At 42.8% G+C, this 25697-nt stretch overlaps 1 protein-coding gene across 2 annotated transcripts; it reads left to right on the top strand.

Annotated features, from left to right (window-relative positions):
- The first annotated feature begins 398 nt into the window (after positions 1-398).
- LOC127058574 (solute carrier organic anion transporter family member 1A2-like) lies at positions 399-25395 on the top strand. 2 transcript variants are annotated; one of them, XM_050968721.1, is made up of 16 exons: positions 399-494; positions 2118-2294; positions 3393-3508; positions 4826-4967; positions 7149-7281; positions 8501-8610; positions 11911-12057; positions 13346-13444; positions 13905-14129; positions 17020-17184; positions 17297-17492; positions 18503-18668; positions 19581-19765; positions 20319-20383; positions 21009-21126; positions 23475-25395. In XM_050968721.1, the coding sequence occupies exons 3-16, from the start codon at positions 3449-3451 to the stop codon at positions 23632-23634; spliced, it is 1971 nt and encodes a 656-aa protein (XP_050824678.1). In that variant the 5' UTR covers positions 399-494; positions 2118-2294; positions 3393-3448; the 3' UTR covers positions 23635-25395. The 2 variants fall into 2 exon arrangements, with proteins under 2 accessions (XP_050824678.1, XP_050824688.1); XM_050968731.1 differs by lacking the exons at positions 21009-21126; positions 23475-25395 and having other exon boundaries at positions 19581-19647.
- Positions 25396-25697: the final 302 nt, after the last annotated feature.

Genomic DNA, 25697 nt, shown 5'->3' with positions numbered 1-25697 from the left:
ATAAAATTCACAAGTAGATAGGTTTGCCTTACAAAATAAAAAACAAACAGCATTTATTCTACTACAGTAATGGTCTAAAATGCTGGAGCACTTACATTAGTTCATGCAAATAGTTAAATGAATGTTATAATACTGCACAGCTTCATTAAAGGCTGAAAATGAAGAGATGAAAGCTGGACTGTAATATGGGTTAATGCTAGCAAATTGGCCAAGAATTAAGTTAATGAAGAAATACATTTGAAAGGATTAACATTGCTGTGGAAATTACAGTTCCATGAGATTAATCCTGTGGGATTAAAGAGAGAGACTGTGAAAGAGCAGTTGAATGCCACTGTTAGGTCTACTGGAGGATGTTTCTTTTTTTTAGTTGTGATCAGTAAGGTGAAGTAGGTTGTGAGGAGCTGGTTCTGTGAGATGGGAAAGCCAGAATACATTGTAAGGCAGAGTAGAAGAGATGAAAGAGATGAACTGATAAATCCACATCCATTCCTGGTGTAAGTGTAACTCACACACCTCCTGGGTGTGGTGTTTTATTCCATCTAGTGGCACTGAGACCACTTAGAGCAGGGGTGGGCAAACGTTTTAGCCTGAGGGCCACATTGTGGTATAGAAATTGTATGGCAGGCCATGAATGCTCATGAAATTGGAGGTAGGGATGTGGGAGGGGGTGCGGGCTCTGACTGGAGATGCGGACTCTGGGGTGGGGCTAGAAATGAGGAGTTCAGGATGCGGGAGGGGGTTCTGGGTTGCGGTGTGGGGGGGGAGGTGAACGCTCTGGGGTAGGGCTGAGGATGAGGGGTTTAGGGTGCAGGAGGGGGTTCCAGGCTGGGACCAAGGGGTTCAGAGGGTGGGAGGGGGATCAGGGCTGGGGCAGGGGGTTGGGATTTGGGGGAGGGATGTGAGCGGCTCTGACTGGGAGTGTGGGCTCTGGGGTGGGGCTGGGAATGAGGGGTTTGGGGTGAAGAAGCTGATCCTCAGCTCCAGCCAGGGAGCGGGGTTGGGTACTTGCCCCACTCCGCATTGCTCCCAGGAAGCAGCCGTCATGACTCCTGTGTAGTACACGGAAGTGTGGCCAGGCACTCTGTGTGCTGCCCTGTCTGCAGGTGCCACCTTAACAGCTCCCATTGGCCACAGTTCCCTGCAGGGGTGGTGCCTGTGGATGGGGCACCCCTGAGCCCACCCTGCCCCAATCCCCTGCCAGAGAACTCACACACACCCTGCGCCAATCCCCTGCCAGAGAACTCACACACACCCTGCGCCAATCCCCTGTCAGAGAACTTACACACACCCTGCACCCCAACAGCTTGCTCCATCACTGATCCCCCTCCCACCCTCTGAACCCATTGGTCCCAGCCAATGGGTTCAGAGGGTGGGAGGGGGATCAGTGATGGAGCAAGCTGTTGGGGCGCAGGGTGTGTGTGAGTTCTCTGACTGGGGGTGCAGGCTCTAGGGTGTGACTGGGGATGAGGGGCTTGGAGTACAAGAGGGGGCTCTGGGCTGGGATCAAGGATGGGAGGGGGAATCAAGGTTGTGGCAGGGGATTGGGGCAGGGTGGGCTCAGGGGTGCCCCATCCACAGGCACCACCCCTGCAGGGAACTATGGCCAATGGGAGCTGTGAAGGTGGCACCCGCAGACAGGGCAGCACACAGAGCCGCCTGGCCACACTTCCGTGTACTACACAGGAGTCATGACGGCTGCTTCCTGGGAGCAATGCAGAGTAGGGCAAGTACCCAACCCTGCTCCCTGGCTGGAGCTGAGGATCAGATTAAATGGTCTGATGGTCTGGATGTGGCTTGTGGGCCATAGTTTGCGCACCCCTGATTTAGAAAGAGGTTAATGAGTGTGCTCTACAGTCTTAGCTAACAGTCGTATAGCTTTTAGCTCATGCAGTAGAGGCTCATGCACTAAGCTGCAGAGGATGCAGGTTCTATCCCACCCCCTGCTGCTGGCCTTACATAAGTTAGGGCCTGGCTGAGCTCTAGCTCACTCTTAAATTGTTCACATTCCCTCCCTTACAGCCAGCAGGTAACTGTATTATATAACTTGAGTTAATGGAGCCCTTTAAGGCCAGAAGGGATCATTGTGATTGTCTAGTCTGGCCTCGTGCACATTTCAGACCACGGAACTGCACCCACCCACTCCTGTAATAGACCCCTAACCTCTGGCTGAGTTACTGAAGTTCATGATTTCAAGACTTCAAGTTACAGAGAATCCACCATTTACACTAGTATAAACCTACAAGTGACCCGTGACTCTTGCAGAGGAAGGCGATCTTTGACAACAATCATTAAAGGTAAATTCCTTCAATTCAGGCATTTTCTCTGCTTCACTCTGGCTTCCTGCTGTAGTTAAATCTCAAACACTCAGGGGCTTTTCCAGGTCAGTGGTGCGCCAGAATGTTTTGCCCTTTCTCCTCTCATATCTTGGAGAAGTCCCAGAATGCATGAGATTTGAAGAAGCTGCTGGTTTAGCAGAGCTACTAGATCTACTAAAATACCAGGAAGAATAAGTAAAGGTAGGAGGATCTTTGAGCAAACAAATCAAGTAGTGTGTAATAATTACCAAAATGTGTATGGGAAAACTGTTTCTGGTTCAGTTCAGTTCAATATTTTAGGCCAATCCAGAGTTTTTTGTTTTTTTCCCCTCCTACAACTTGAAACCAAGAGATTAGGTCCCAATCTAGCTTCCATTAAACTGAATAGAAAAGCTTCCATTGACTTAAGTGGAAGTTGGATTGGGGCCATAACAGCATTCAGAATAAGACTAGATGACATTGATATGGCTAAAAGAACATGCATAGCTACATTAGATAGGATAAAAAATATCGTGATGGATAGAAACCTTCGTGCTTCAAGGTATACCTTAACCACTCATTGACGGTTGTTGGGAAGGAACATCCTGTATGAACAGGTTAGTATATAATTGTCCATAATAGGTTTTTGCTCCTTCTTCCGAAGCCTCTTGTACTGGCTATTATTGGAGACAAGATATCAGAATGCGTGGACACAGATTATGGCTTTATGCTGGTAGCCAATCTTCCTTCTCTAATATGCACATGATCATTTCACAAATGAGCCGCAGAGACCATCAGCCAAGGGCCTGATCCTGCTAGGGCACCTGTGTGCCTTTAATCACCATTGGTGGTTATTATCCCATAAGAGGTGGTCAGCACCTTCGAGTTTTGAGTTTCATGTCTCAAAATTTCTAAATTAGAAAAGTTTATAATTCATTTCCATAATGGCCTAATTTCTTATTTATGTATTTAATTGTGCTCACTATTTTGAATGGAAACTACTCCAGTTTAGTGATATTATTGAATCTCAGAAGGATTCTGTTGTATTTTTGAAAGTATTCCTTTACTATGGTTTCTTTACTTTCTTTTATATGATAGTAGCCTCATTAGAAATTTTCACAAGCAAACATCCAGAGCCACCTTAAAAAAGCAACATGAAAGAAACTAAGAAACCAGCTGCAACTGAGAAATTCTGCTATATTTCCAAGCTTAAGGTGATCTTTTAATTACTTTATTTACTTATACAACAGTTGTTATAGCTGCTTGCCTCTAGGTTAAAAGTTATAAACCAATGGAATTGTAGGTACAAAGGTAACAAGCACTGATTATTTTTAAAGCTCACAGTTAACCATAAAGTTCAAACATAGTTTATTTTAAAATGTTGTTTAATGTACATCACCTTAAGCTCTGTGATGTCCTGGAGGGCGCACTTGAAAGCTCCTTGTTAAAACTCCCCTCCAAACTGAAGGAGAGACTGAGGGGATTTCTCTTCCTCTGCTATAGACACCCCATTTCTGGAAACTGCTAAAGGATTCTGCTATAGACACCCCATTTCTGGAAACCACTAAAGGTGACATGTCAGATATGGAGTCAAAAATACTTGCCATGAGCTAATATTTCGTTTTGAATATACTGAATTGTGCCAGTTTTTTTTTAAAAAAAGAAGCTTAGAGGCTTCATTTTGTATTAATATTTCACAATCGTTGTTTGTTACTGGCGTTTCCTATGCTTAAAAATGATTGTTAAGTTACTGAAAAATATTATCATTTTTATTTCATGTTTACTAAATAATACCCCCAGATGTAAAGGCATCACTCAGCAAATGAGTGCATTTGTATTTAAATCATCTCTTGTCAAGTACTAAATAATACTTGAAAAAAGGACATCTCATTATTTACCATTAATATTTTAAATTTACTAATGTTGGGCCAGATTGTGAACCCTGCTCACCTGGGAGAGTAGATGCTCACACAAGTAGTCCTCTCAAAGCCAATGGGACCGCTCCTGCGAGTAACTGATGTCCCACACAAGTAAAGCCAAAGGCCTTTCTGGTCACTAACTTGGTTGGGGTTCTTTTTCCTTTGGTGCATATGTTATTCAGTCCCACAGATGGCGCTCTTGCAACAGACATCTGCTCAATGGGGAAATTACTGAGCACCTATATTTTCTAAAAATGAACCTCAAACACATCCTTGGCTATAGAACTCCATGTTAAGTAGTGTCTGGCGAAGAACGGGGATCCGAGGGTTCAGAAGGATGAACAGCAATGATAACACTGATATATGTGAATAGCTGGAAGATAAAAATCCTGCTCTCCTTATTCACGCATGTAGTCCCGCTGAAGTCAAACACTATGCACAAGTACAGCAGATAAAGGGTATGGAGTTGAATTTGTATTTAGTTCAGAACTCCAGTACTAAGTATTAGCTTTCACTGGAAACACAACGTTGTTGGGAAAAGTAGCTATGAAGTATGACTAAATAGCCATACTTTTGTTAATTTGTGCATGTATTCTTCTCTTCCTCTCCCAGATATTTCTGCTGGCATCATCACTTGCATATCTAGCTAAAACTATGTCTGGGGCTTACATGAATAGCATGCTCACACAGATAGAGAGAAGATTTAATATTCCAGCCTCTCTGGTGGGCATTATTAATGGAAGCTTTGAAATTGGTAATCCTTTATTTTAATATTCTTTGACAAAACAGTATTTTTCCACAGCTTGGGTGAGGGGCTGTTTCAGCTCTTCCCTTTTTTCATAAGTTTGTCTGGTTTTGCAGCCGTTGTGTGACCTGTAGATGTGTCTGTGACCAGATTCTATAAACTGTGACTCGTGTATTTAGGCCCATTGAAATCAATCGGACTATTTATGTGACAAAGGGAATGCAGATGTAAACTGTGATTCGACTAGCTCCTGGATCTGCTTAAGAGCTGCCAAAGAGCCCCTGACTGTTATAGTTTGCCAATAGAACGTCCAGTTTAACACCAAAGATACTATTTAACATTTGTACGGCACTGTTCATCAGTAGATCTCAAAATTCTTTACATGGATAAGTATTTTTATCTTCGTTTTACAGGTGGGCAGATCTCAAAGGAGTAAAAAGCTGTAAAACCATACTTTTGTAACTAAAGTTTGGAGATTTGACTCTGAACAGACAGGGAGCAGATCCATTGAGAAAGAAGATGCTATTTTTCTGGTCACTTTTCAGAAAACAACTATATACACTTTAATGCTTAAGAGCAAGATTGTCCCCTGGAATTGTGACACCCTCCTGACTCCTGTTTCTGGCTACCTGCCTCATAGATCATAGGGTTAGGGGAGCGTAGCCCCCATTGGGGCCAATACTCCATCTCCCATAACAGTAAGTGGGGAGTGAGAGAGCAGGGAGAGGGGACAGACAGACCCCTGCCTCCACACAGCAGTGGCTTCAGGCACTAGCACTCCAAGTGTGTGCCTGGGGTGCGGCAAGCCGCAGGGGGAGCCCTGCCGGTCTCTGCGAGGGCGGCAGTCAAGCAGCCTTCGGTGACTTGCCTGCGGGAGGTCCGTCAGTCCCAGATTCAGCGGCAATTCGGCAGCAGATACGCCGAATCCACGGGACCGGGGATCTCCCGCAGGCGCACCGCCAAAGGCTGCCTGACTGCCATGCTTGGGGTGGCAAAAAAGCTAGAGCCACCCCTGCCACCACAACAGGTATAGATTTACAGCAGATTATTTTGCCCCAAAGCAAGGAGGAATCCGTCTGAGTGTCACAATTTCCTCCCTGGTCTGTTTCTTGGGTAGTGTAGCTATGGGCCATCCATTACTCAGGGCAGCTTGTGTTCTGCAGCACCTGGATTCAATATGATCTTTTAAAAGCTGGGATTCTAGGTGTGTGGGGACAAAATGAGATCCAAAAAGAGTCTTAAAAAAAAGAAAAGAAAAGGATCAGACCTGTGATATTGTACGAAAAGTTCTCAGCTTTGCTATTACTGAGCCCAGTGAGATCGATTAAGGCCAAACATAGGGCTCATGTGTGGCTTTGGCACAAGCCTCGAGCAAAGGGCACTAGGTAGCTGAGCTGCTACAGGAGCAGACCAGGAACTGGACTTTGACTCTAAAAGGGTGTGCTTTACAGTGTAGGTCCTGACTACCCCTTGCTTCGGGAGGAAGGAATCTGCATTAGCCCCATAACTGGCACAGATTATTTCTCCTGGAATGCCGGCTCATTGATGCTGGCCGATGCAGTGGTGGGGGATGGAGCCAAGGATCCTTCCACTTCTCTCCCCTATCTGCCCACTCTGCAAGCAGTCCCATAAGGCAGCTCAGAATGGAGCCCTTGGAGGGAGGGACCTGTGAGGGACATACAAATCCACCCAGGATAGTCTTTTGACATTTCAAAATGTTTGTTTTCAATTGTTTTTCAGCTGAAATTAATAACTCAATTAGACCCAAATTTTAAAATACTGCCAGTGCCCTCAAAAAGGCATTTTTTGGCAAATTTTTATTTGCTGAATAAATTTCACCCAGCTCTAATTCACATGGATTTCTGTATTCATCTGTTTTCTCCATTAACTTGTAATTTACATTTCTCTGAAACTGCACTGACGGCAGTAATTTAGTATGCAGGTGATTGTTTTCTTCTTCTGACAGCCTCAGTTGATATTCTCCTCTTTAGTTATGATTTCTATTTTATTTAACATTCTATTATCAGAATATTTCCTAGTTGGCCTAACCCTTTACGCAAAAAATACAGACGTCATAGATGGAAAAATCTTATTTAATCATCTAGCCAATCCCCTTGCTAGTACAGTAACACCCAGATAGGGTAACTTGGCATGTAAACGTGAAAATGAACCATGCTCTTCTTTCTGCAGGAAACTTGTTGGTGATAGCATTTGTGAGTTACTTTGGTGCAAAATTTCATAGACCAAGACTAATTGCTTTGGGGTGCACAGTTATGTCTTTTGCCTGTCTTGTGATATCACTACCTCACTTTCTCATGGAACGGTGAGTATTTAGCTAATGGTGGACCAGATTGTGGTATCCTTACTCCCCTTGAGTAATACTTTATTCAGTAGGACCACTTGTAGAGTAAAGTACGCTCAGCATGAATCAGGGTATCAGAATCTGGTCCTTTTTTTTCTTTTCTTTTCTTCTTTTTTTTTTTTCAAGAGCTTCAGAAGTTAACAACTACCTCCTAAACACAGATTAATGGTTGGGAGATTCACATCTTTACTGGGCAACCCATAGGTGCTGACTTTTATTTTTTCTCGGGGTTGCTCCACCCTTGCTCTGCCCCAAGGCCCCTCCCCCACCCTGCTCCCTCCCGAGGCCCTGCCCTGCCTCTTCGCACCCCCACTCTGCCCCTCTCCTGAGGATCCACCCTCACTCCGCCTCTTCCTGACCCCTTCAACCCCTCCCCCAAAGCCTGTTCGCTGCTTTCCGCCCCCCCCAGCCACCAAACAGCTGATCAGTGGCACCACCAAACAGCTGTGGCAGGTGGGTGCTGAGCACTGGAGCACCCATGGAGTCGGCGCCTATGGGGCAACCTATGTTCTTCCATTTTGTTTCGTCTACTGATCCAAATGGGCACCTGTCACCATGGATGATTACCTCCCTGCTCTGTAATGTCTCAGCATATGCAGCTCCAAGTTGCATTGCTCTTTATTACTATTATATTAGGATAACATAGTAGTATTATTAGTATACCTTATTATATTTCCTTGGCCCTAAACTCTCTTTCTCCTGTATCTCCTATGTTTGTAATGACACCTACAATGACCTCAAGTAATATCACACATGTACATCACTGACTTGTATCCCCCTCTACAAAATCCTTTTTCATGGCTTCATCTCCTCTGACCTTGATTGATTCAACTCTTTGCTGCATGGATTTTCCAAGTCCCAGCTCTCTGGCTGAAGCACATATAGAATATATAGGTTTCTATTATGGGGTTTCTTTCATTTTCATCTGAAACATCTGATACTGGATTCTGTCAGAAACTGAATACTGGACTGGATAGACCACACATCTGATCCAGTATGACAGTTTCTTTATTCCAGAGATGACTTTTGGTTAATGAATGGAACATTCAATGAACTTTTGATGCAGTTTTGGTTCTTATTATGTTTGCTCATTCCTTTTCTAAACAGCTTCAATACAAGAGAACAGCTTTATGAGCTGGATCTGATATATTCTCTCTTAATTTTACTTTGGCTCAAACAGGTATCAGTATGAAACTGCCCTTTCACCATTAGAGAATTCTTCATCAAGCATGTCCATGTGTCTCATAAATCAAAGCCAGTCCTCCACACATATGGAGAAACAATCAGCAGGTGAGTCTCTTTCTATGTCTACTGCTCCTTTTTTGCTTAATTACTTTTGTATGATTTGAATAGATTGGATGTGTTTCATTAATGCTTTTTCAAGGCCTCAAGGTTAGGTATAAAAGCTGCAGAGTTCAGGCAGTTTCCTCACCTTAGTCTTTTTCTTTAGGGCAGTGTAATAGTCTGTGGCCCTAGAGACATTCATGATTCTACTTGCAGGTCTTACAGTGTTCACAGGAATGGGTGGGCCTCCTTTCATTGCCAGAGTGTGGGAAAAGCTAACAGAACACAGATTTTGGAAACACTCTCCAGGCTACCTCGCACGCACAAGGCAGCATTGCGAGTGCTGGGAAAATGGGTAAGAGATATAAGAATCCCACCTTGTTGTATCAAGCAGCGGAGAAAAGGAGGAGTAGGAGCAGAGAGGAGAAATAGGATCTACTCCCTTTCAGTAGATGGTATGTGTGATGAGGGAGAAACTAGGTGGTATAAACTAGGGTCTGTAGCTTATTTTATTGCTTGAAACAGGCAAGTACCTTGCCAGTGCCGTGTTAATGTCAATTAATGATATTGTTATCAAATGGCACTGCAGATGAAATACTCATGATATAGCATTCTGCCACTAAGTTGTTATATTTTGGCCATTGTGTTCCATCAGTCTATGATAAAGGTGTATCATGGTGATGTAATATTATTTTGCAAACTTTTCAATATGAAGACAGGATGTCATAATTAGGTGGTTCTTTATGGCTCAGTTTAATGAAGAACATGGCCTTCAAGCTTTTCATGGCTGTGCATCACTGTTCTGGAACTTAAAGAAAAATTAAAGTATTGCCTGCTACTTAAATAATGTTTTCACCCCTCTACATGCTATATAACAACCACACTTTGTGTTACATATCACCTTTCATCTGAGGATTTAGAGAATTGTTTGCCTCATTTTATGAAGGTAGAATATGATATGCAGAGAAGTTAAACAGTCTGCCTAGGTTATACAGCAACTCAGTATGCAAGTAAGGAATAAAACCCAGAAGTCCCTGATTCCCAGTCCTTTGTTAGATTTACATAGCTCTGTATGAACTTTCAGCCTGAGTTTTCAGTTTAAGTGATAACACAAAATATTGGTTTTATACAACTGTAAACTGAATCTCCTGACAAGGTTGTTGAAGTTTGGGCTAGCTCAGCCCTGTAGTCTCATGGTAGCCCTAATGGTGGCATAAGTTTTGGGAACCTTAAGTCAGGTCTCAAAATGAAAAAAAGCTTTCAGGAGTGCTGGTAGAAAAATTTCAAGTGAAACATTTTCATATTGGAAAATGAGATTTTTTTAAAATCAATTTTCTGCAGGAAAAGATAATCTTCAGCAAATTTTCAATCAGGAATATTGAAAAAAATGCTTCATTTCAGGGAGTTCAACCCAAAACAGTGAGCATAGCAAGCCACAGGGAGAGACCATGGGAGATGTTGTGTAGCCAGATAGCAGTACCCATAGGAAAGAATCAGGAAAGAGGAAACTAGAACCAGTTTTGTTTTGGTTTGGAACTGTCAAAATGTTTCTTTTTGATCAAAAATGTCAAAATATAATGCACCATTTCCACACTGAAATTTTCTACAACTTTTTTTATTTTAGGAAAAGTTTTGCTATTTTGTACTCATTTAGGATGGAAACAAATGGTGAAATATCATTATGTTCCTTGGGACAGAAATGCTGTTTTTCAATCATCTCTCACTTTTGGTTCACAAAAGCGTTTGTCTGTCATTTTAAGGATACACATCTATTCCATGAATTACCTAGAAGTCAAATTCTGCCAGGCCTTTATGCAGGTAAACAGCAATTTTGGAGGAGGAAAACATGGTGCAAGGACCTTCACCTAAAGGTCAGGCAGAATTGCAGAATCTTGTGCTCACAAGAATGCAGGCACCATTGTCTGCTACTGACCTCAAAGTGACAATGGCCCAGTAGGGTGGACAGGAGGCAAAGAACTGGCCTAGGCAGTTGCCAAAATGCTGACTGACGGTTTTAAGGGGGTAAGCTGCACTCCATAAAGTGACGTAGCAGCAGGCATAATGCCTCTGAGGCAAACTCTTTCCCAGTTCTCTGACTGGGTTACTGTGTACGACTCCTCATTGCCCCATTCTGTGGGCTGGGCCTATAAGGCGCTACCAAACCCTAAGTGGTTAGATGGCTTTTCATATTCATTTGTCTTTGTAGGAAATATTTCATTTCCAGGTGACATTAAAACCACTTGTCATGGCATAATTCCCCACTCTGAACCTTAGCATCCAAAAGATGGGGTACCAGCATGAATTCCTCTAAGCTCAATTACCAGCTTAGAACTTGTAGCGCTGCCACCAACCAGGAATTCCAGTGCCTGGTACACTCTGGTCCCCCAAAAACCTTGCCCGGGGACCCCCAAGACCCAGACCCTCTGGATCTTAACACAAGGAAAGAAAACCCTTTCTCCTACCGTTGCCTCTCCCAAACTTCCCCTCCCTGGGTTACCCTGGAAGATCACTGTGATTCAAAACTCCTTGAACCTTTAAACAGAGAGGACAATTCACCTTCCTCCCTCCTTCTTTTTCCCCCTCCCAGACTCTTCCTGAGAGAGAAAGTAATCCTGGCACAGAGAGAAATCAGCCTCTCTCTCCCCCTTCCCTCCTTTCTCCCCACGAATTCCCTGGTGAATCCAGACCCAGTCCCCTGGGGTCTCACCAGAATAAAAAAACAATCAGGTTCTTAAACAAGAAAAGCTTTTAATTAAAGAAAGAAAAAACAGTAAAAATTATCTTTGTAAATTTAAAAAAAATGGAATAGGTACAGGGTCTTTCAGCTATAGACACTGGGAACACCCTCCCAGCCTAAGTATACAAATACAAATTAAAATCTTCTCAGCAAAATACCAATCTGAACTCCTTTCAGCCAAATACACATTTGAACTTCTTCCAACCAATACACATTTGCAAATAAAGAAAACAACCATAAGCCTAACTCGCTTTATCTACCTAGTACTCACTAGTCTGAACTTATAAGATCCTGTATTGGAGAGATTGGAGAGAAACCTGGTTGCACGTCTGATCCCTCTGAACCCCCAGAGTGAACAACAACCAAACACTAACAGCACAGCACAAAAACTTCCCTCCCTCAAGATTTAAAGTATTCTGTCCTCTGATTGGTCCTCTGGTCAGGTGACAGCCAGGCTTACTGAACTTGTTAACCCTTTACAGTCAAAGAGATATAAAGTACTTCTGTGCTATTAGTTTTTCTTATCTGTTTATGACACCACTAATACAGGTTTCTTGTTTTATTCACAGAGTGCGAACAAAAGTCTGGGTCCTTGATGTGGGTGTTTGTGTTGGTAGGAAACATAATACGGGGCATTGGTGAAACTCCCATCATGCCGTTAGTCATTTCATATGTGGAGGATTTTTCCAAAGCAGAAAATTCACCTTTTTACATAGGTATATCTTCTAGTGCTCAGTCTTGTGTCATGTTGTGTGTGCTGGCTTAAAAAAATAAAATCCTCCCCACCCACCCTTTTTGGCTTTTCACGGTAAATAGTGCACCATTATTTATTTATTTATTTACCTATAGTTAGAGGTGGGTGCACACTCCAGAAAATGTCATTCAACTATTTGTTCAAATGTTTAAATGAATTTGAATGTTCATTGATTGTATTTGCATCCATGTAGGCTGGGATCCTGTATTGAGAATCAACTGGGCAGACCCCTGAACGTAGGTGGAGCCCCACTTAAATCAATGGAACTCTGCCTGGGTTCAGGGATTTACCCTTGTGCCCCTTAGCATTCACTTTCTGTAAATATTCTAGTGAAAAAGTTACTTGGTTGGTATATTTGACTAAACAAAAACCAGAGGGCTTGATCCAAAGCCCATTAAAATCAATGGAAAGACTCAGGCCCATGAAAAAATATTGATGAACAGGGACAGCAAGTGAAGTTCAGATTTATAAGTAAGCAGACCTGATACTAAGAGTCAACCAGAGAACAAAATATGCTAGGGTGCCCATAGAATCATAGAAGAGTAGGACTGTCCGGGACCTCAATAAATCATCTAGGTCCAGTCCCCTGCACACCAGACAGGACTAAGCAATAACTAGACCTCTTCTGACAGGTGCTTGTCTGATGTGTTCTTAATAACCTCCAATGATGGAGACTCCACAACTTCCCTAGGAAATTTGTTCCAGTGCTTAACTACCCTGACAGTTAGGAAGTTTTTCCTAATGTCGAATCTAAACCTTCCTTGCTGCAATTTAAACCCATTACTTCTCATCCTTTCCTTAGAGGTTAATGAGAAGAATTTCTCACTTTCTTCATACCTTTTATGTATTTAAAAATATTTCCCTTCAGTCATTTCTTCTCCAGAGTAAACCAACCCAGTTTTTTCAATCTTTCCTTGTATGTCAGGTTTTCTAGATCTTTCATCATTATTGTTGCTTTTCTCTGGACTTTCTCCAATTTGTTCACATCTTTCCTGAAATGTGGCACCCAGAACTGGGCACAATACTACAGCTGAGGCCTTAACGTGGAGTAGAGTAGAAGCAAGTCAGCGACAGAACTGGGAAGAGGACCCAGGAGTTCTGACTCAAAGTCCACTGCATTAACCACTAGACAACACTCCCTTCCTATGTGCCCAATCAATTGAACTAGGCTAAAAGCAAAATTATTTTCCATCAAAGTAACTCTCGATGGTTTCTAATTTTGTGTATTTTTCCCCTTTCCCCAATTTTAGGGTGCCTACAGGTAGCAACTGTGATAGGTCCTTTTCTTGGTTTCATGTTGGGATCATATTGTGCACAGCTGTATGTGGATCTGGGATTCACAGATATAGGTAATGAACTAATATATATAAATAAAATCTGTATGTATTAATCAACAAGGATGATTTGCGTATATCTCAGCATCAACTGCCCTTGTGGTTTTATGCCAGTTTGCTAGAAATAGTTTTCTGATGGGATATCATATGTTGTTCAGTTCAACAAAATCACCTGAATTCAAACATGAGTGAAAGAATCTGTCAAACATATAATTTGCTAAATTATTTTGTAATCTGAGATAGTTTAACAGTGAAGAAAAATGTATTCAATATAAAACACCCAGATTTGATAGATAAATTCTTTGCATAAGAGAGAGATACTGGTAACCTCCACAAGCCTCATTCAAAGAGATAATTTGAATCTTTCAAACAAACAGTTTTATTTTATCTTAAATATGAGAAGTAACCAGCACAACCAATGACCATAGGGAAAGCTAACTCAGAGTTAATCAGATGCGTGTCCATTTATTTTTAGAAGAGGTGACTATAACACTTACTGATGCCCGTTGGGTTGGCGCATGGTGGCTGGGCATTCTGATTTGTGGATCAGTAAGTCTGCTCGCTGGAATACCTTTTTGTTTTCTGCCCAAATCCCTTCCGAAGGAGGGATTAGCAAATGAGACTGAGTTATTAAGTATGAGAAATACATCACTGCTACAAGAGAGCGGTGCCAGATTGAAAATGCGTGAGATCACTAAAGGTAAGTTAAGCTAACTATCTCCTGAATGTACTAGTGTCATTATATGGTAGAACACATTAAAACCAGCGCCATGCTAGGTAAGTCTTTCTTTTCTCTATATGACTGGACTCTGTGTTTTATAATTAAAGATGATACCAAGCTGCACCATTCACACTGTGATTTTAAACTCTCCGAAGTATAAGAGTGTTGGATCTGGGATTTTGGATTGGCCCCTTATAGAGATAAACACCTACTGTGAATTTGAGATCCAGTTCACCTCCCCACTTGTCCTAAATTTCAGGGGTATTTGGATCTGGAGTTTTGCTTCCAGCCAACCACTAGTTATAACTAGAGCTGGGTAAGACTACTGAAAACTGGCAAAGTTTAGACAATGAAACTGAAAAAATCATAGGAAGTTGCAAGTCTTAGAGGGTGAAATCCTCCCCACTTCCTCAGGCAGAGAACCAGCACAAGGCCTGCGCGCTACTTAAGTCCCAATTAAATCCTCAAAACAGGACCTACAAGGCACTTAAGTGGTTCAAAGACCTCTCAAAACAGGTGGATTTTATCCAGAAAGATTTAGCAATTTTTTTTCCTTTTGCACAGATAGAGATAACAAGCTTTATATTTGCAAATTTCCAGGTTTTCTATATGTGCTATAACTGGTTTTTTCTTTTAATTTCTGTGTGTCTTCCACCTCTTCATATTGGCCCTTTAGGAACATAAATAAATTAAATTCAATATAGGAGAAGATTGTCAGAAGCGGCCAGTGGTAGTGGATGTCCCAGCAGAGATATTTTAACAGGCCCTAATTTTTAGAAAGGGCAGAGCACATGCCCTCTGAAAATCTTATCCCTTGAAGGTGTCTCAAGATGGGTGCCACTTCACATTCAATGTACCCAAAATCATTAGTTACTTTTGAAAACCTATATTAAATCTTCACTCTTAAATACAAGGTCATTTCTCTTTATTCATGTAGTCCAAAAATCAACAGCCAGTTTTCTTTCCATGAAGTAATCTTTTGACAAAGAAAGGTGCCCATTCCGTAGCTCAGAATTTCTAGTCCTATAGTGTTATTTGAGAGCGCTTTTCTTTCTATTATCATTCATAGGAGCAGCACTTTTTATTATATTTATGTGTAAGTTCCACTGACCCTAAAAATCCCTAATTAAAAAGTGTCTTGGTTTCAAGTGAAAAATCCACTTTGTGTAGTTCAGCTTAACACTCCCATCCCTTCCCCCAGGGCCGCCCAGAGAGGGGGTAAGAGGGGCAATTTGCCCCAGGTCCCCAAGAGTGTGTTTTGGGGCCCCTGGAGCGGGGTCCTTCACTCGCTCCGGGGGCCCCGGAAAACTCTCGTGGGTTCTGGACCCCTGGTGCTTCTTCCGCTCCCTGTCTTTGCCGGCGAGGGATCCGTCCGCTCCAGGGCAGAAGGACCCCCGCTTCAGAATTACCACCAAAGCGGGACCCACTGCCTAAGTGCAGCCGGGTCTTCAGTGGTAATTCAGCAGCGGGGGGGCCCTTCCGTTCCGGGACCCTCCACCGAAGTGTCCCAAAGACCCGCGGCAGGGGCCCCCTGCTGCCGAATTACCACCAAAGACCCGGCTGCACTTCGGTGGCGAGTCCCTCTTCAGCGGTAATTCGGCAGCAGGGGGCCCCCGCCACGGGTCTTCGGGGCACTTCGGCGGCAGGTCCCGGAATGGAAAGACCCACCCCTGCCACCGAATTACCGCCGAAGACCCCAGACCCCCAGAATCCTCTGGGCAGCCCTGCCTTCCTCAGAATGTTTTGATCCTAGACCATGTGGCATCTACAAACTAGGCAGCCTGCTGATAGCATTTCAGCCATTAGAGCCATTTGATTTTTTTATTATAAACTAAACAATATTGTGGGACTGATATATTAGCCCTCATTTACCAAGATACTAGTCCTCCCTCCCTTGAAGGACACATTTCAATGAAAAGCAGTGCCCATTTTCGATAAATTGTGGTCATTGTGTTCTAAAAGTTTGAGTTTGTTTTGCAAAGTTTCTTGACAGTAGATCAGCACACTAGCTAGTGCAAAAAATTAAACAGAGGATTTTTTTTAATGGTTTGGGTTCTGATTCGCAAGCATAACTCCCAAAGAAACCCAGTCCCACTAGTATCAATAGGAGGTTTGACTGAATGAGAACTCAGGATCAAGTCCTTAGAAGTATGGTGGAGAAGCCAGTGGTTAGATCGTAGGTAACCATTATGAGACTAGCAGTGGAGCCTTTCAGGAATGCAAAATCTGAAAGAATGATGAGATCTAGTTAGCATGGTGCAGTGGGAAGAAGCATTAATATCCATGTGTATTTAATGTATATGGGGTATGCTTAAAGAAGTCATAATTAAAAATGAAATGTATATGAATTCCACCATGAAAGAAAAATGCACGGAACCAAGAATGCCTGCATGAAAGGAATGAGGACAATAAAAGATCCTGTATTGGAAATGGAGAGAAGGGGAAGACTCAAACAAGAAGAGAGCAGGTGAAGGTTTTTGTTTAAAAGATGAGGGCAGGAAACCAAACCCGGAATGAGTTAATGCTACCCAAATGGTTTATTAGCAACCAGAAGGGCTTATACAAATACATCATGAAAAAAAAAAGAGAGAGGAAAAAAAAGATAAGCACTCAATTGTGCTTTACAGACCGTTCCTTGCATTGGGATTGGAGTGTGTTGAGGTAGGAGAGGGACATCCTGGGCTAACAAAAGACCCTCCAGGGGACCATTCCAGATGGTATTAGTTACAATAGGTCTGTGGCTCTGACCAAACCCAGGTTTGAACTGGATCCAATTTAGGGCCACCTCTGCTTCCCTCCTTCCTCAGCCACAATAAGCAATGTCATCTTGTAAAGCTTCAAAATAACGAGTTACATTCTTTCATTCCAGATTTCATCCCATTCCTCAGGAGTCTGTTTCACAACCCAGTTTATATGTTGTTTATATGCATAACTGTGATGCAGTTCAGTGCTTTCAATGGTACGATAACCTTCATGCCAAAATATTTGGAACAACAGTATGGGAAATCTGCATCGCAGGCCATCTTTTTAATAGGTACACTCCCATTATATCTTGTTTTTGCCTACCAGCTGGTGATTCTGCTGAGGGCTTTATATGATAAATATTTGCACAACAAGAAAGGCTTTATTTGCTTGTGTCTTTATAGCTGTTTACAACTTACCAGTTATATGCATTGGATATTTTCTTGGAGGCTTTCTAATGAAGAAATTCAAGATAAGTACCATTCATGCTGCCAACATAGCCTTTTGGATCTCTTTAACTCAATACCTAATCTACTTTGCTGCTTATTTCATGGTTTGTGAAAATTCTCCAGTTGCTGGTCTAACGGTCTCCTATGAAGGGTATGTTCTTTAAATCACAATACTGAACTGATCCATCATCCCCTTGTAATAAAACATTTTTTTAGTTAGAAATGGGCCAAGGAGTCCACAGTTTGGTTTTGCAAAAACAAAACCAGGAACATTTCAGATTCAGGTTCTAATTTATCCAAACCATCAATGTCCAAGAAGGCAAAGGCAGTGAGTTTCTCTCTCCCTCCTCTGCCCATCCTCCCATCCTTTATCTAAAACCATAGTGTTGAGAAGTTAGTTAACATGGTGGGTTAAGTCCACTGAGTACTCTCCTTGGAAGATGTAGTGGAGGAGGTGAAAGTGCTGTAGTGCTGTGAACTGTGTTCATGTGTTCTGAACATTTAAAATAGCCTGTTTGCCTCTAGTTTTCTAAAGCTTCCATGCAACAATACATAAACAAAAATGCACATACAATTGCTTGTCCCACTTGCACGTGTGACTAATACAATTGTACATTCAAGTCAGATATTTGCTGATGTAAGTGGCCAGTTATATGTCTGGCTGACCATTTACATATGCAATCGCAATAACATAGAGGGACCTACAGGAGCTTGTTATTTAAATATTATTTTCATGTTGATAACATGGAATGTTTTATCTGCAGTTTCTTGATTTGAAGGTTGCCACTAATCTGTAGGTGTGTGCCTGTGTGTATACAAACCTATACTTACACACACACACACACACACACACGTAGACGATATAAGCACCGCAGGCTATGAAAGTCATGTTGTACAGCAGTCATAGTATATCTCTGTGGACTGTACAATGTCTTGAATGAAAAAAATTACACAGAAGAAATACTAAACCCTAAGGGTCTGATCAATGAATGTTTTATGTAAGAAGTGCAGGGCTAAGTCCTGGAAAAGCTCCTGACCTACTGAGAAGGTTTATGTAGTCAATGATAAGAAGCTTCTATTGGTGGGTTGTTTTAGGTGGTGGTAATGATGTTTTTTTTTTTAACTCTTGAATTGTTTGTTCACCTTTTAAATATATTTCAGAATAGAACAGGTCTCATACATGGAAATAACCCTACTTGCTGACTGCAACAGGGATTGTGATTGCTCAATTAAAGTGTGGGATCCTGTTTGTGGGGAGAATGGAATAACGTATGTTTCACCTTGTCTTGCTGGTTGTAGAGCTTCAGATGGAACAAGAAAACATACAGTAAGGCATAACAGCTCAAATTATGAAATCTAGATAGCATGGTGCAGTGGATATATACATTTTGACTAGGACTTTATAGAGTGATAATTAGAGATGGGCAAAGAGGTTTGGATACAATAGTGACTGGCCTGACCCTTTGCCCCAAATTCAAACTGAATCTGAAAATTTGAAGCTTGAAAAAGTTCAATTAAGTTTACAGAAAACAGAAGATTGAACAAGCCTCTTCTCTTTTATGGAATAGATAGAAATGGAAATACCAAAATGCATTCAAGAAGTTATGCCTGTGGTATTTTCTACTTGTCTAAAACCTGGAAGTGCCAGTATTTAAAATGGCCTAAAAAGTTGGGGATCTATCATAATCTGGAAGCAGCAGCTTTGGTAAGATAGTGCTTAAAGTGTCCCCCTCATCAACCAATTTTAAATGGGGGAGGGGTGACAGGTCTTTGACCCTTGCACCCCGTTCTCCTCTCCACCTTTTTAAACACTGGGAAGCACTAGAAATCTCACAACAATAATACAGTTCTAAAGCAGGGCTATAATGATGTCTAACAGGATGGCTAACATACAAACAAAAACCCTGTGGAGAGGTTATCATCTTAATACGGTAAGAATTTTCCATAAGGATTTAGTTATAAATTCTTGTATGCTAGGTGGAACATGACAGAGAATGAAAACTGCAATACAACAAAATAAAAAACAGACCAAAGAAGAGTTTAGAAAGTCTGAGAACCAATAAAAACATTTTAAATAACTACGAGATCACACAGAGGGACAGATTTTGATGCTTTACTCATGTTCGTTATTCTCTTGCTCTGTGAATTGACTTCATTGGCACCTCACATGGTGTAAGATACTACTCAGTGTAAGGGTATTGTAGTCTGGGCCTAAATGATTAAAACCATCTTTTGACAGGTATTTGAAAATTGCACCTGTGTTGCAGCTTCTGGATTTTCATCTGGAAATGTCTCTGCGGTTCTGGGTCAGTGTGACAAAGAAGCAAACTGTGACATGATGCTTCAGTACTTTTTAATATTATCCATAGTCTGCAGCTTCATTTATTCCTTAGGAGCCATGCCTGGCTATATGGTTTTAATAAGGTACAGTAGAACACGCATACTGTAAGCACCCTACTAGAAATTTTATACTGAGGTCATGAGTCCCTGTGAGTTGGTGGAGGTTCTCTGTCTTCTTATGCTGATTGTTAGGGCTTCTATTTCAGGATAAGTCTTTTCAACTTTGGAAGGTGATTTTGGTTTTGCCCAGATTAATGGGAGCTCATTGAGTCAGTTTACTGAGACTCCTTAGCAAAGTGCATAATACTATGAATTTACTGATTACATCTGCTCAGCATGCATATAAACACAGCTCTGATTTAACTCCCAAAGTCTGGTCCCATCTTGTGATGGGCTCATTGCAAAACAGTGGATGGTAATGTGAGGGCAGCCTTTCCTCTGGTTGTTCAAAAGTCTTGGTCAAGGATCTCGAAAAGACCTCCTCTTTCATGAGAGCCACTTAATCAAGATAATAGACCCTGTAATTAATGGCCAAGGTAGTTATATTGATATAGAATTCGACTGACAAACCAATGGCAACTTTGTTTCACATTTATATTGCCAATGTTGATCAATATACAATGCAATTCTCGCTTAGGTCTCTAAAGCCTGAAGAAAAGTCATTTGGTGTGGGTATCCATACACTTGCTTCAAGAGTATTTGGTAAGAAATGTTTTAAACCATGCTGTGAGTGCAAACAAGGACAAATGCAGAGGTTGTATTCACAATATGCATCTCCACTTATCTGAAAAAAAGGTCTCTGAACTGCTGGTACAGGAGGCATGGCCAGGCAAACGTGAGCTTTGCTTTAGAGCCAGAGGCATCTGGGTGCAAATTAGAGCAACTTTCAGTCTGGGCTAATTTATGCCAGGGACTTGACCAGCCTCCATCTTAAAGCCACCTTGTGCCATTTTCCTCCTGCCAAATGTTCACTGAGTATAGTTCAGCTGGAAGAGAACATCTCGCCCAAAGTATCTTAAATATTTCTGTTTGATGAGTGTGGGCAAATGTTGACTCTGAATGGCAACTACACTATGTATGTTCTTAAACTGCAGTGTGTATAAAGTGCTAAACAGGCATCAAGGAAGAAACTACTTAGATGGGAATAAGAGAAGCAGGCTAAGGAAAGAGAAGCTTGTAGGAACTATAGAGAAGGGGGCTGATGTAGGAAGGGGAAGGAACAGTGATGATCCTATATTCCTTTAATCAGCAGAAAAGTGTGCTGCTTACAAAAACATTGAAAAATGTCTTAATTATCCTCCCAGTCATACCTTTCTCTCCCTTCTAGCTGGAATTCCGTCTCCCATTTATTTTGGAGCTTTGATAGACTCAACATGTTTGAAATGGGGAACTCTGAGTTGTGGTGGTGAAGGAGCATGTAGGATGTATGACATTGTCACATACAGGTACAGTTTCTTTTGCACACCTATCTATATCTATACTGTGTTCATCACTAGAGTATCTGTTCTATTGCTTCCTCTAGTTGACAAACTACAAAACTGGATTATAGATTTGGCCATAAACATATTCTTCATTATCAACCTAGGTCCCTGTTAAGATTACCTTTGCCAAGTATTCTGTTTCCATAACAGCTTCAGAACAAAGTTTCTTGTTATTGCATCATGCCCGGATATAACCCCTTTCATCACAAAGAATCCTAAAATGCTTTATTGTGGTGCAAGTATTATTAATTATTATTATTATTTTATTATTGTGTTTGTATGTTTATTTATTTGTATTACCATAGCGCAAATAGGCCCTAGTGATGGACTAGGATTCCATTGTGTTAGGCACTGTACAAACACCTAACAAAAAGACAGGCCTTACCCCACGGGGCTTCTACCTCTGAAATGCAGCTGCTGCTGTTGGGAAAAGTGGAAGCTGTTTAACAGCTGACAGCAGCATTGTATAACATCTTTGAATAGGAAGTAAAGGACACTGTCTCCAAATGGAATCACAGGAGCAGTTCAGGTAGAGAGAATGTAGTTTTTCCAAGTTGGAATTTGTCTAGGATACCATGGCTATCGCCCTCTGTAGTCCTAGAAGAAATGTTGTGAGATCTTTAAAGACCACACTGTGGTGCGGCTTGGCCATGGTTTGTCCCTCAGTGGGGCTGTGTGGTATCCCAATGTCTCGCTCTAGTTCACCGGCCGATGGCTCTGCAGTTGTGGGGAATAACGCACACTCGGTTAGGGGCTCAGGCCCTTGGAGTAGGGGCTGAGTCAATAGTCAAATGGCGGCTCAGGCCCTAGGTCAGGGCGGGGCAGCCAGCAAACAGTCAGAGGCTCAGGCCTTTAAGCGGGGACTGAGTCAGCAGTTCAATAGCAGCCCCAGCCCTAGGTCAGGGCGGAGCAGCAAGCAAATAGTCAGAGACTCAGGCCCTTAGGCAGGGGCTGAGTCAGTAGTGCCACAATAGGAGGTCCTAGCCTCTCCAGGCCAGGGAGAAGTGGGAGTCTGCCACCCAAGGAGTGGGTGGCAGGGGAGCCGTAGGCCCTCCCACTCCACTGCGTCCCAGCCCAGGGCCCTAGCAGCGGCAAACACTCGCTGCTGTCAGTGGGGATCCTGGCCGCAACACATTGACATAGGTTCAGGCAGTGCTGCAGTCAGACGGGTTGGCTGCCCCCGGGCTACTTCCACACTCCCCCTCATAGGGTACCTGAGTCATGGTAGTGTCACCGACTGTCTTGAACAGCATCGGTTCCTCTGGGTAAGTAGTGGATGGTAGGCTAGGCTCCTCCTCGGGGTAGCTGGCAAGAGGCAGGCTCGGCTCCTCCTTGGGGTAGCTGGAGAGGGGTAGTCTTGGCCATCTTCCTCAGGGTAACGAGCGGGGGGTAGGCTCGGCCAGTCCTCCTCTGGGTAACGTGCGAGGGGTAGGCTCGGCCAGCCCGGTGCGACCTCAGGCTGGCCGTGGCCTTCTGCTGTGTCCCCAGAGGGAGCTTGGTCGCAGAGGTCTGGCCTCTCCGGCGGCTGGTTCCCAACTGAGCTCTGCCGGTGAGCTTTTATACTTCCGGGTCTGTGCCGTGACCTCTGAGGGGCGGGCACCGGACCCAATGACCCCGCCCATGTTGATGTTAGGGGAGGTCCTTCCCTCAGCGGGGCTGTGGGGGTATCCCACCGCCTCTCTACACACACGTATTCAGCTCCTCATTTATATCTCATTGAAAAAATGGCCTCATTCAGCAGGCCACTATCCACTAGACCTCTGTTAGAATATTGGTTAAATATAGGCTCAGAAGTAAGAATGCCACCTCCTAAATAACCTAAGCCAGGGGTAGGCAACCTATGGCACGGGTGCCGAAGGCGGCACTTGAGCTGATTTTCAGTGGCACTCACACTGCCTGGGTTCTGGCCACCGGGCCGGGGACATCTGCATTTTAATTTAATTTTAAATAAAGCTTCTTAAACATTCTACTTTACTTTTACTTATTTACTTTACATACAACAATAGTTTAGTTATATATTGTAGACTTATAGAAAAAGACCTTCTAAAAACATTAAAATGTATTACTGGCAAGAGTGAATTAGAGTGAATAAATGAAGACTCAGCACACTACTTCTGAAAGGTTGCCAACCCCTAACATAAGCATTACCTCATCCATGTACTGATCCAGTGTACATTGAGATCCAAAAGAATCACAGCTCAAGCCATTAGCATACTTTCAGAGTGGTGAGGTTTTGCAGTGACAAGAACAAAGAGCTATGCTCTAATGCTGCAAGCGGACGTGTTTTTAATGAATCACACCTTTTATTCCAGATGGTACTACCTGGGACTGCCAGCGATATTACGTGGAGTGTCCTACATCCCAAGTGTGTTAATTCTCCTCATTTTAAAGAAACAACTTAAATCTTCTGAAGGAAAGACCTTAAAGAGGTCGCCAATGGCAATGGAGAACATAGATGAGCAAAATGACTGAACAGAGAAGCATTCAAGCTCAGACTTTTGTAGGGCACATCATGAGACAGCCACATAGTGTAAACTTGAACAGATCTTTACTAATAATTGGTGACTGAAACTATTGAACACTTGGACTCAGACTAATATAATTACACATAGCTAGTCCTCAGTTCCCTTCTTAAAAATATCATATAGAAGGCAGTAGACAGGAAAAAAGTGTGTGAATGGTATAAAAGAACTGAAACTCTCAATATTATAATAACATAGGAAATGTCAGAGGCTAATGATCTGAGGATAGTACTGTGAATAAAAAACAGCTGAGGTAAAATCCTGCCTCCATTGAAGTCAGTGGAACTTTTGCCATGGAGTTCAATAGGGCCAAGATTTCATCCTTGAATTCTACATCCAGTTCCGTCACAACCTTACTTTGTGATCTTAGGCAAGTCTCTGTGCCTCAGTTTCCCAAGATGCAGGTAATACTTATTTATCCTGTTGTGAGGTGTCATAGCCATGGTCAAGTTCCCCTTGCTGGACACTCACAGCTTGCTGTTTTTGGATGCCAGCACTGGACCTGTGTACTTCTGGCTTGCTGAGTCCAAGCAGAATCCAGGCAATGCCTCTGGCTTTGGGTCTCTAGGTAGACGCTCAGAGTACAGATCCTGCATTTAGCACTCATTTCTGAGAGCTGGGACTTTGCAGCCAACTGCTTAGGTCTTGAGACTAATGCCAGCTCCCTGAGTAGCTTAAGCACACCTTTCCCAGAGCTCCAACCTTGCAGGCAGTTTACCTCTTCAGGGACAAGTGCAAATAGACACAGGGATCACAGAAAGATTTCTAACACAATGACTTTTTTCTTTAGACAGCACAAAAGATACATAGATTTAGGAAAATAAGACGCACTTCCACATGAATCCGTGTCTTATTTCCTCACCACTCTTGAGATTTCTTTGGGATGTGAGTCAGTGTCCTTTCAGGATCCAAGGAGGTCTCCTCTGTTGGACCATTAACCTCCAGTTCATGACTTCTCCTTCAAATCACAGAGTCTCTCTGACCTCTGCAGTCCGTTTTCTTCAGCTTTGGCTGGTCTGACAGTCAACAGGTCCCCTCTTCCTCCTAAAGCCAGTCTCTTTGTTCCTCTTTGTCTCTTTGGGTCTCTCTGTATTTGTAAAAGGCTGTACCAACACCTCAGTCTCTTTGTTGTCCCGCTAGGGAAATTCTACTGCTTGTCTCCCAACTCCCTTTAGACAAGTCATGTCCAACTGGATCTCCTAGACTTCAGCCATCACATTGTTTTAAGGTGCTCTCGTTTGAATGTGAAGTATTCATGTTATGGACTCTCCATTGTCCCTGGTCTGGAAGGGATGTGACACCAACCCTGATAGCATATGACTGACTTAACATCCACTGAAGTATTCAATGATATAGCTGCTGTTGCTTCATCCCCTTATCCCATCAACCAGGGTTGAGTTATCATGAAAGTATCAGCCATCTACATCTGTCTGAAGTGGCACTAAGGTCCAGCTGTTTACCATCTTCTTTGATGAAATCCACCCCAACACTTGCTCAGCTTTCCTTGGGGTCTCTGTCCTACCTCCCTTTCCTCCCCTGATATCTTCACTAGGTCCCCTCCATTCATCCTCTGCATGTGTCCAAACCAATGAAGTTGCTGTCTTTCATGACATTGGGCTTCATTGCCTGTGCAGGTCACTGCTTTCTGTCTGACTCTTTGCTCTGACTGTTACTCCCCCTGACCCTTTAGCGATCAGTTCAGATGCTGGGTGCCAGAAATCCTATTGGGCAGTGACTGCCAGACTTAAGGCAGGTAAACTTCTGGTATAGACATGAAACACACTCCCACCAATAGCTGTAGTCCCTCGTGGAGAAGCATACTGGCCAGCCTCACTCCTCATTATAACCAGTAGCTATTACAGCCCTTTGATAACTTGCCACAAAAAGAAGAAAACTGCTTGCACCAACCTTGTCATTTTGTGCCAGAGACTGTAGTGAGTTGGCTGAGGGCCTTTCCCCATTTAGGCTAAGGACTTGCTCTCTCTCTTCCCACCTTGTTGTCTTAGACCTGGT

The sequence above is a fragment of the Gopherus flavomarginatus genome, chromosome 1 (genome assembly GCF_025201925.1).
Source record: "Gopherus flavomarginatus isolate rGopFla2 chromosome 1, rGopFla2.mat.asm, whole genome shotgun sequence".
In the NCBI taxonomy this organism is placed as follows: domain Eukaryota; kingdom Metazoa; phylum Chordata; order Testudines; family Testudinidae; genus Gopherus; species Gopherus flavomarginatus.
The sequence above is the reverse complement of the archived record's forward strand: the minus strand, read 5'-3'. Positions and strand labels throughout refer to the sequence as shown.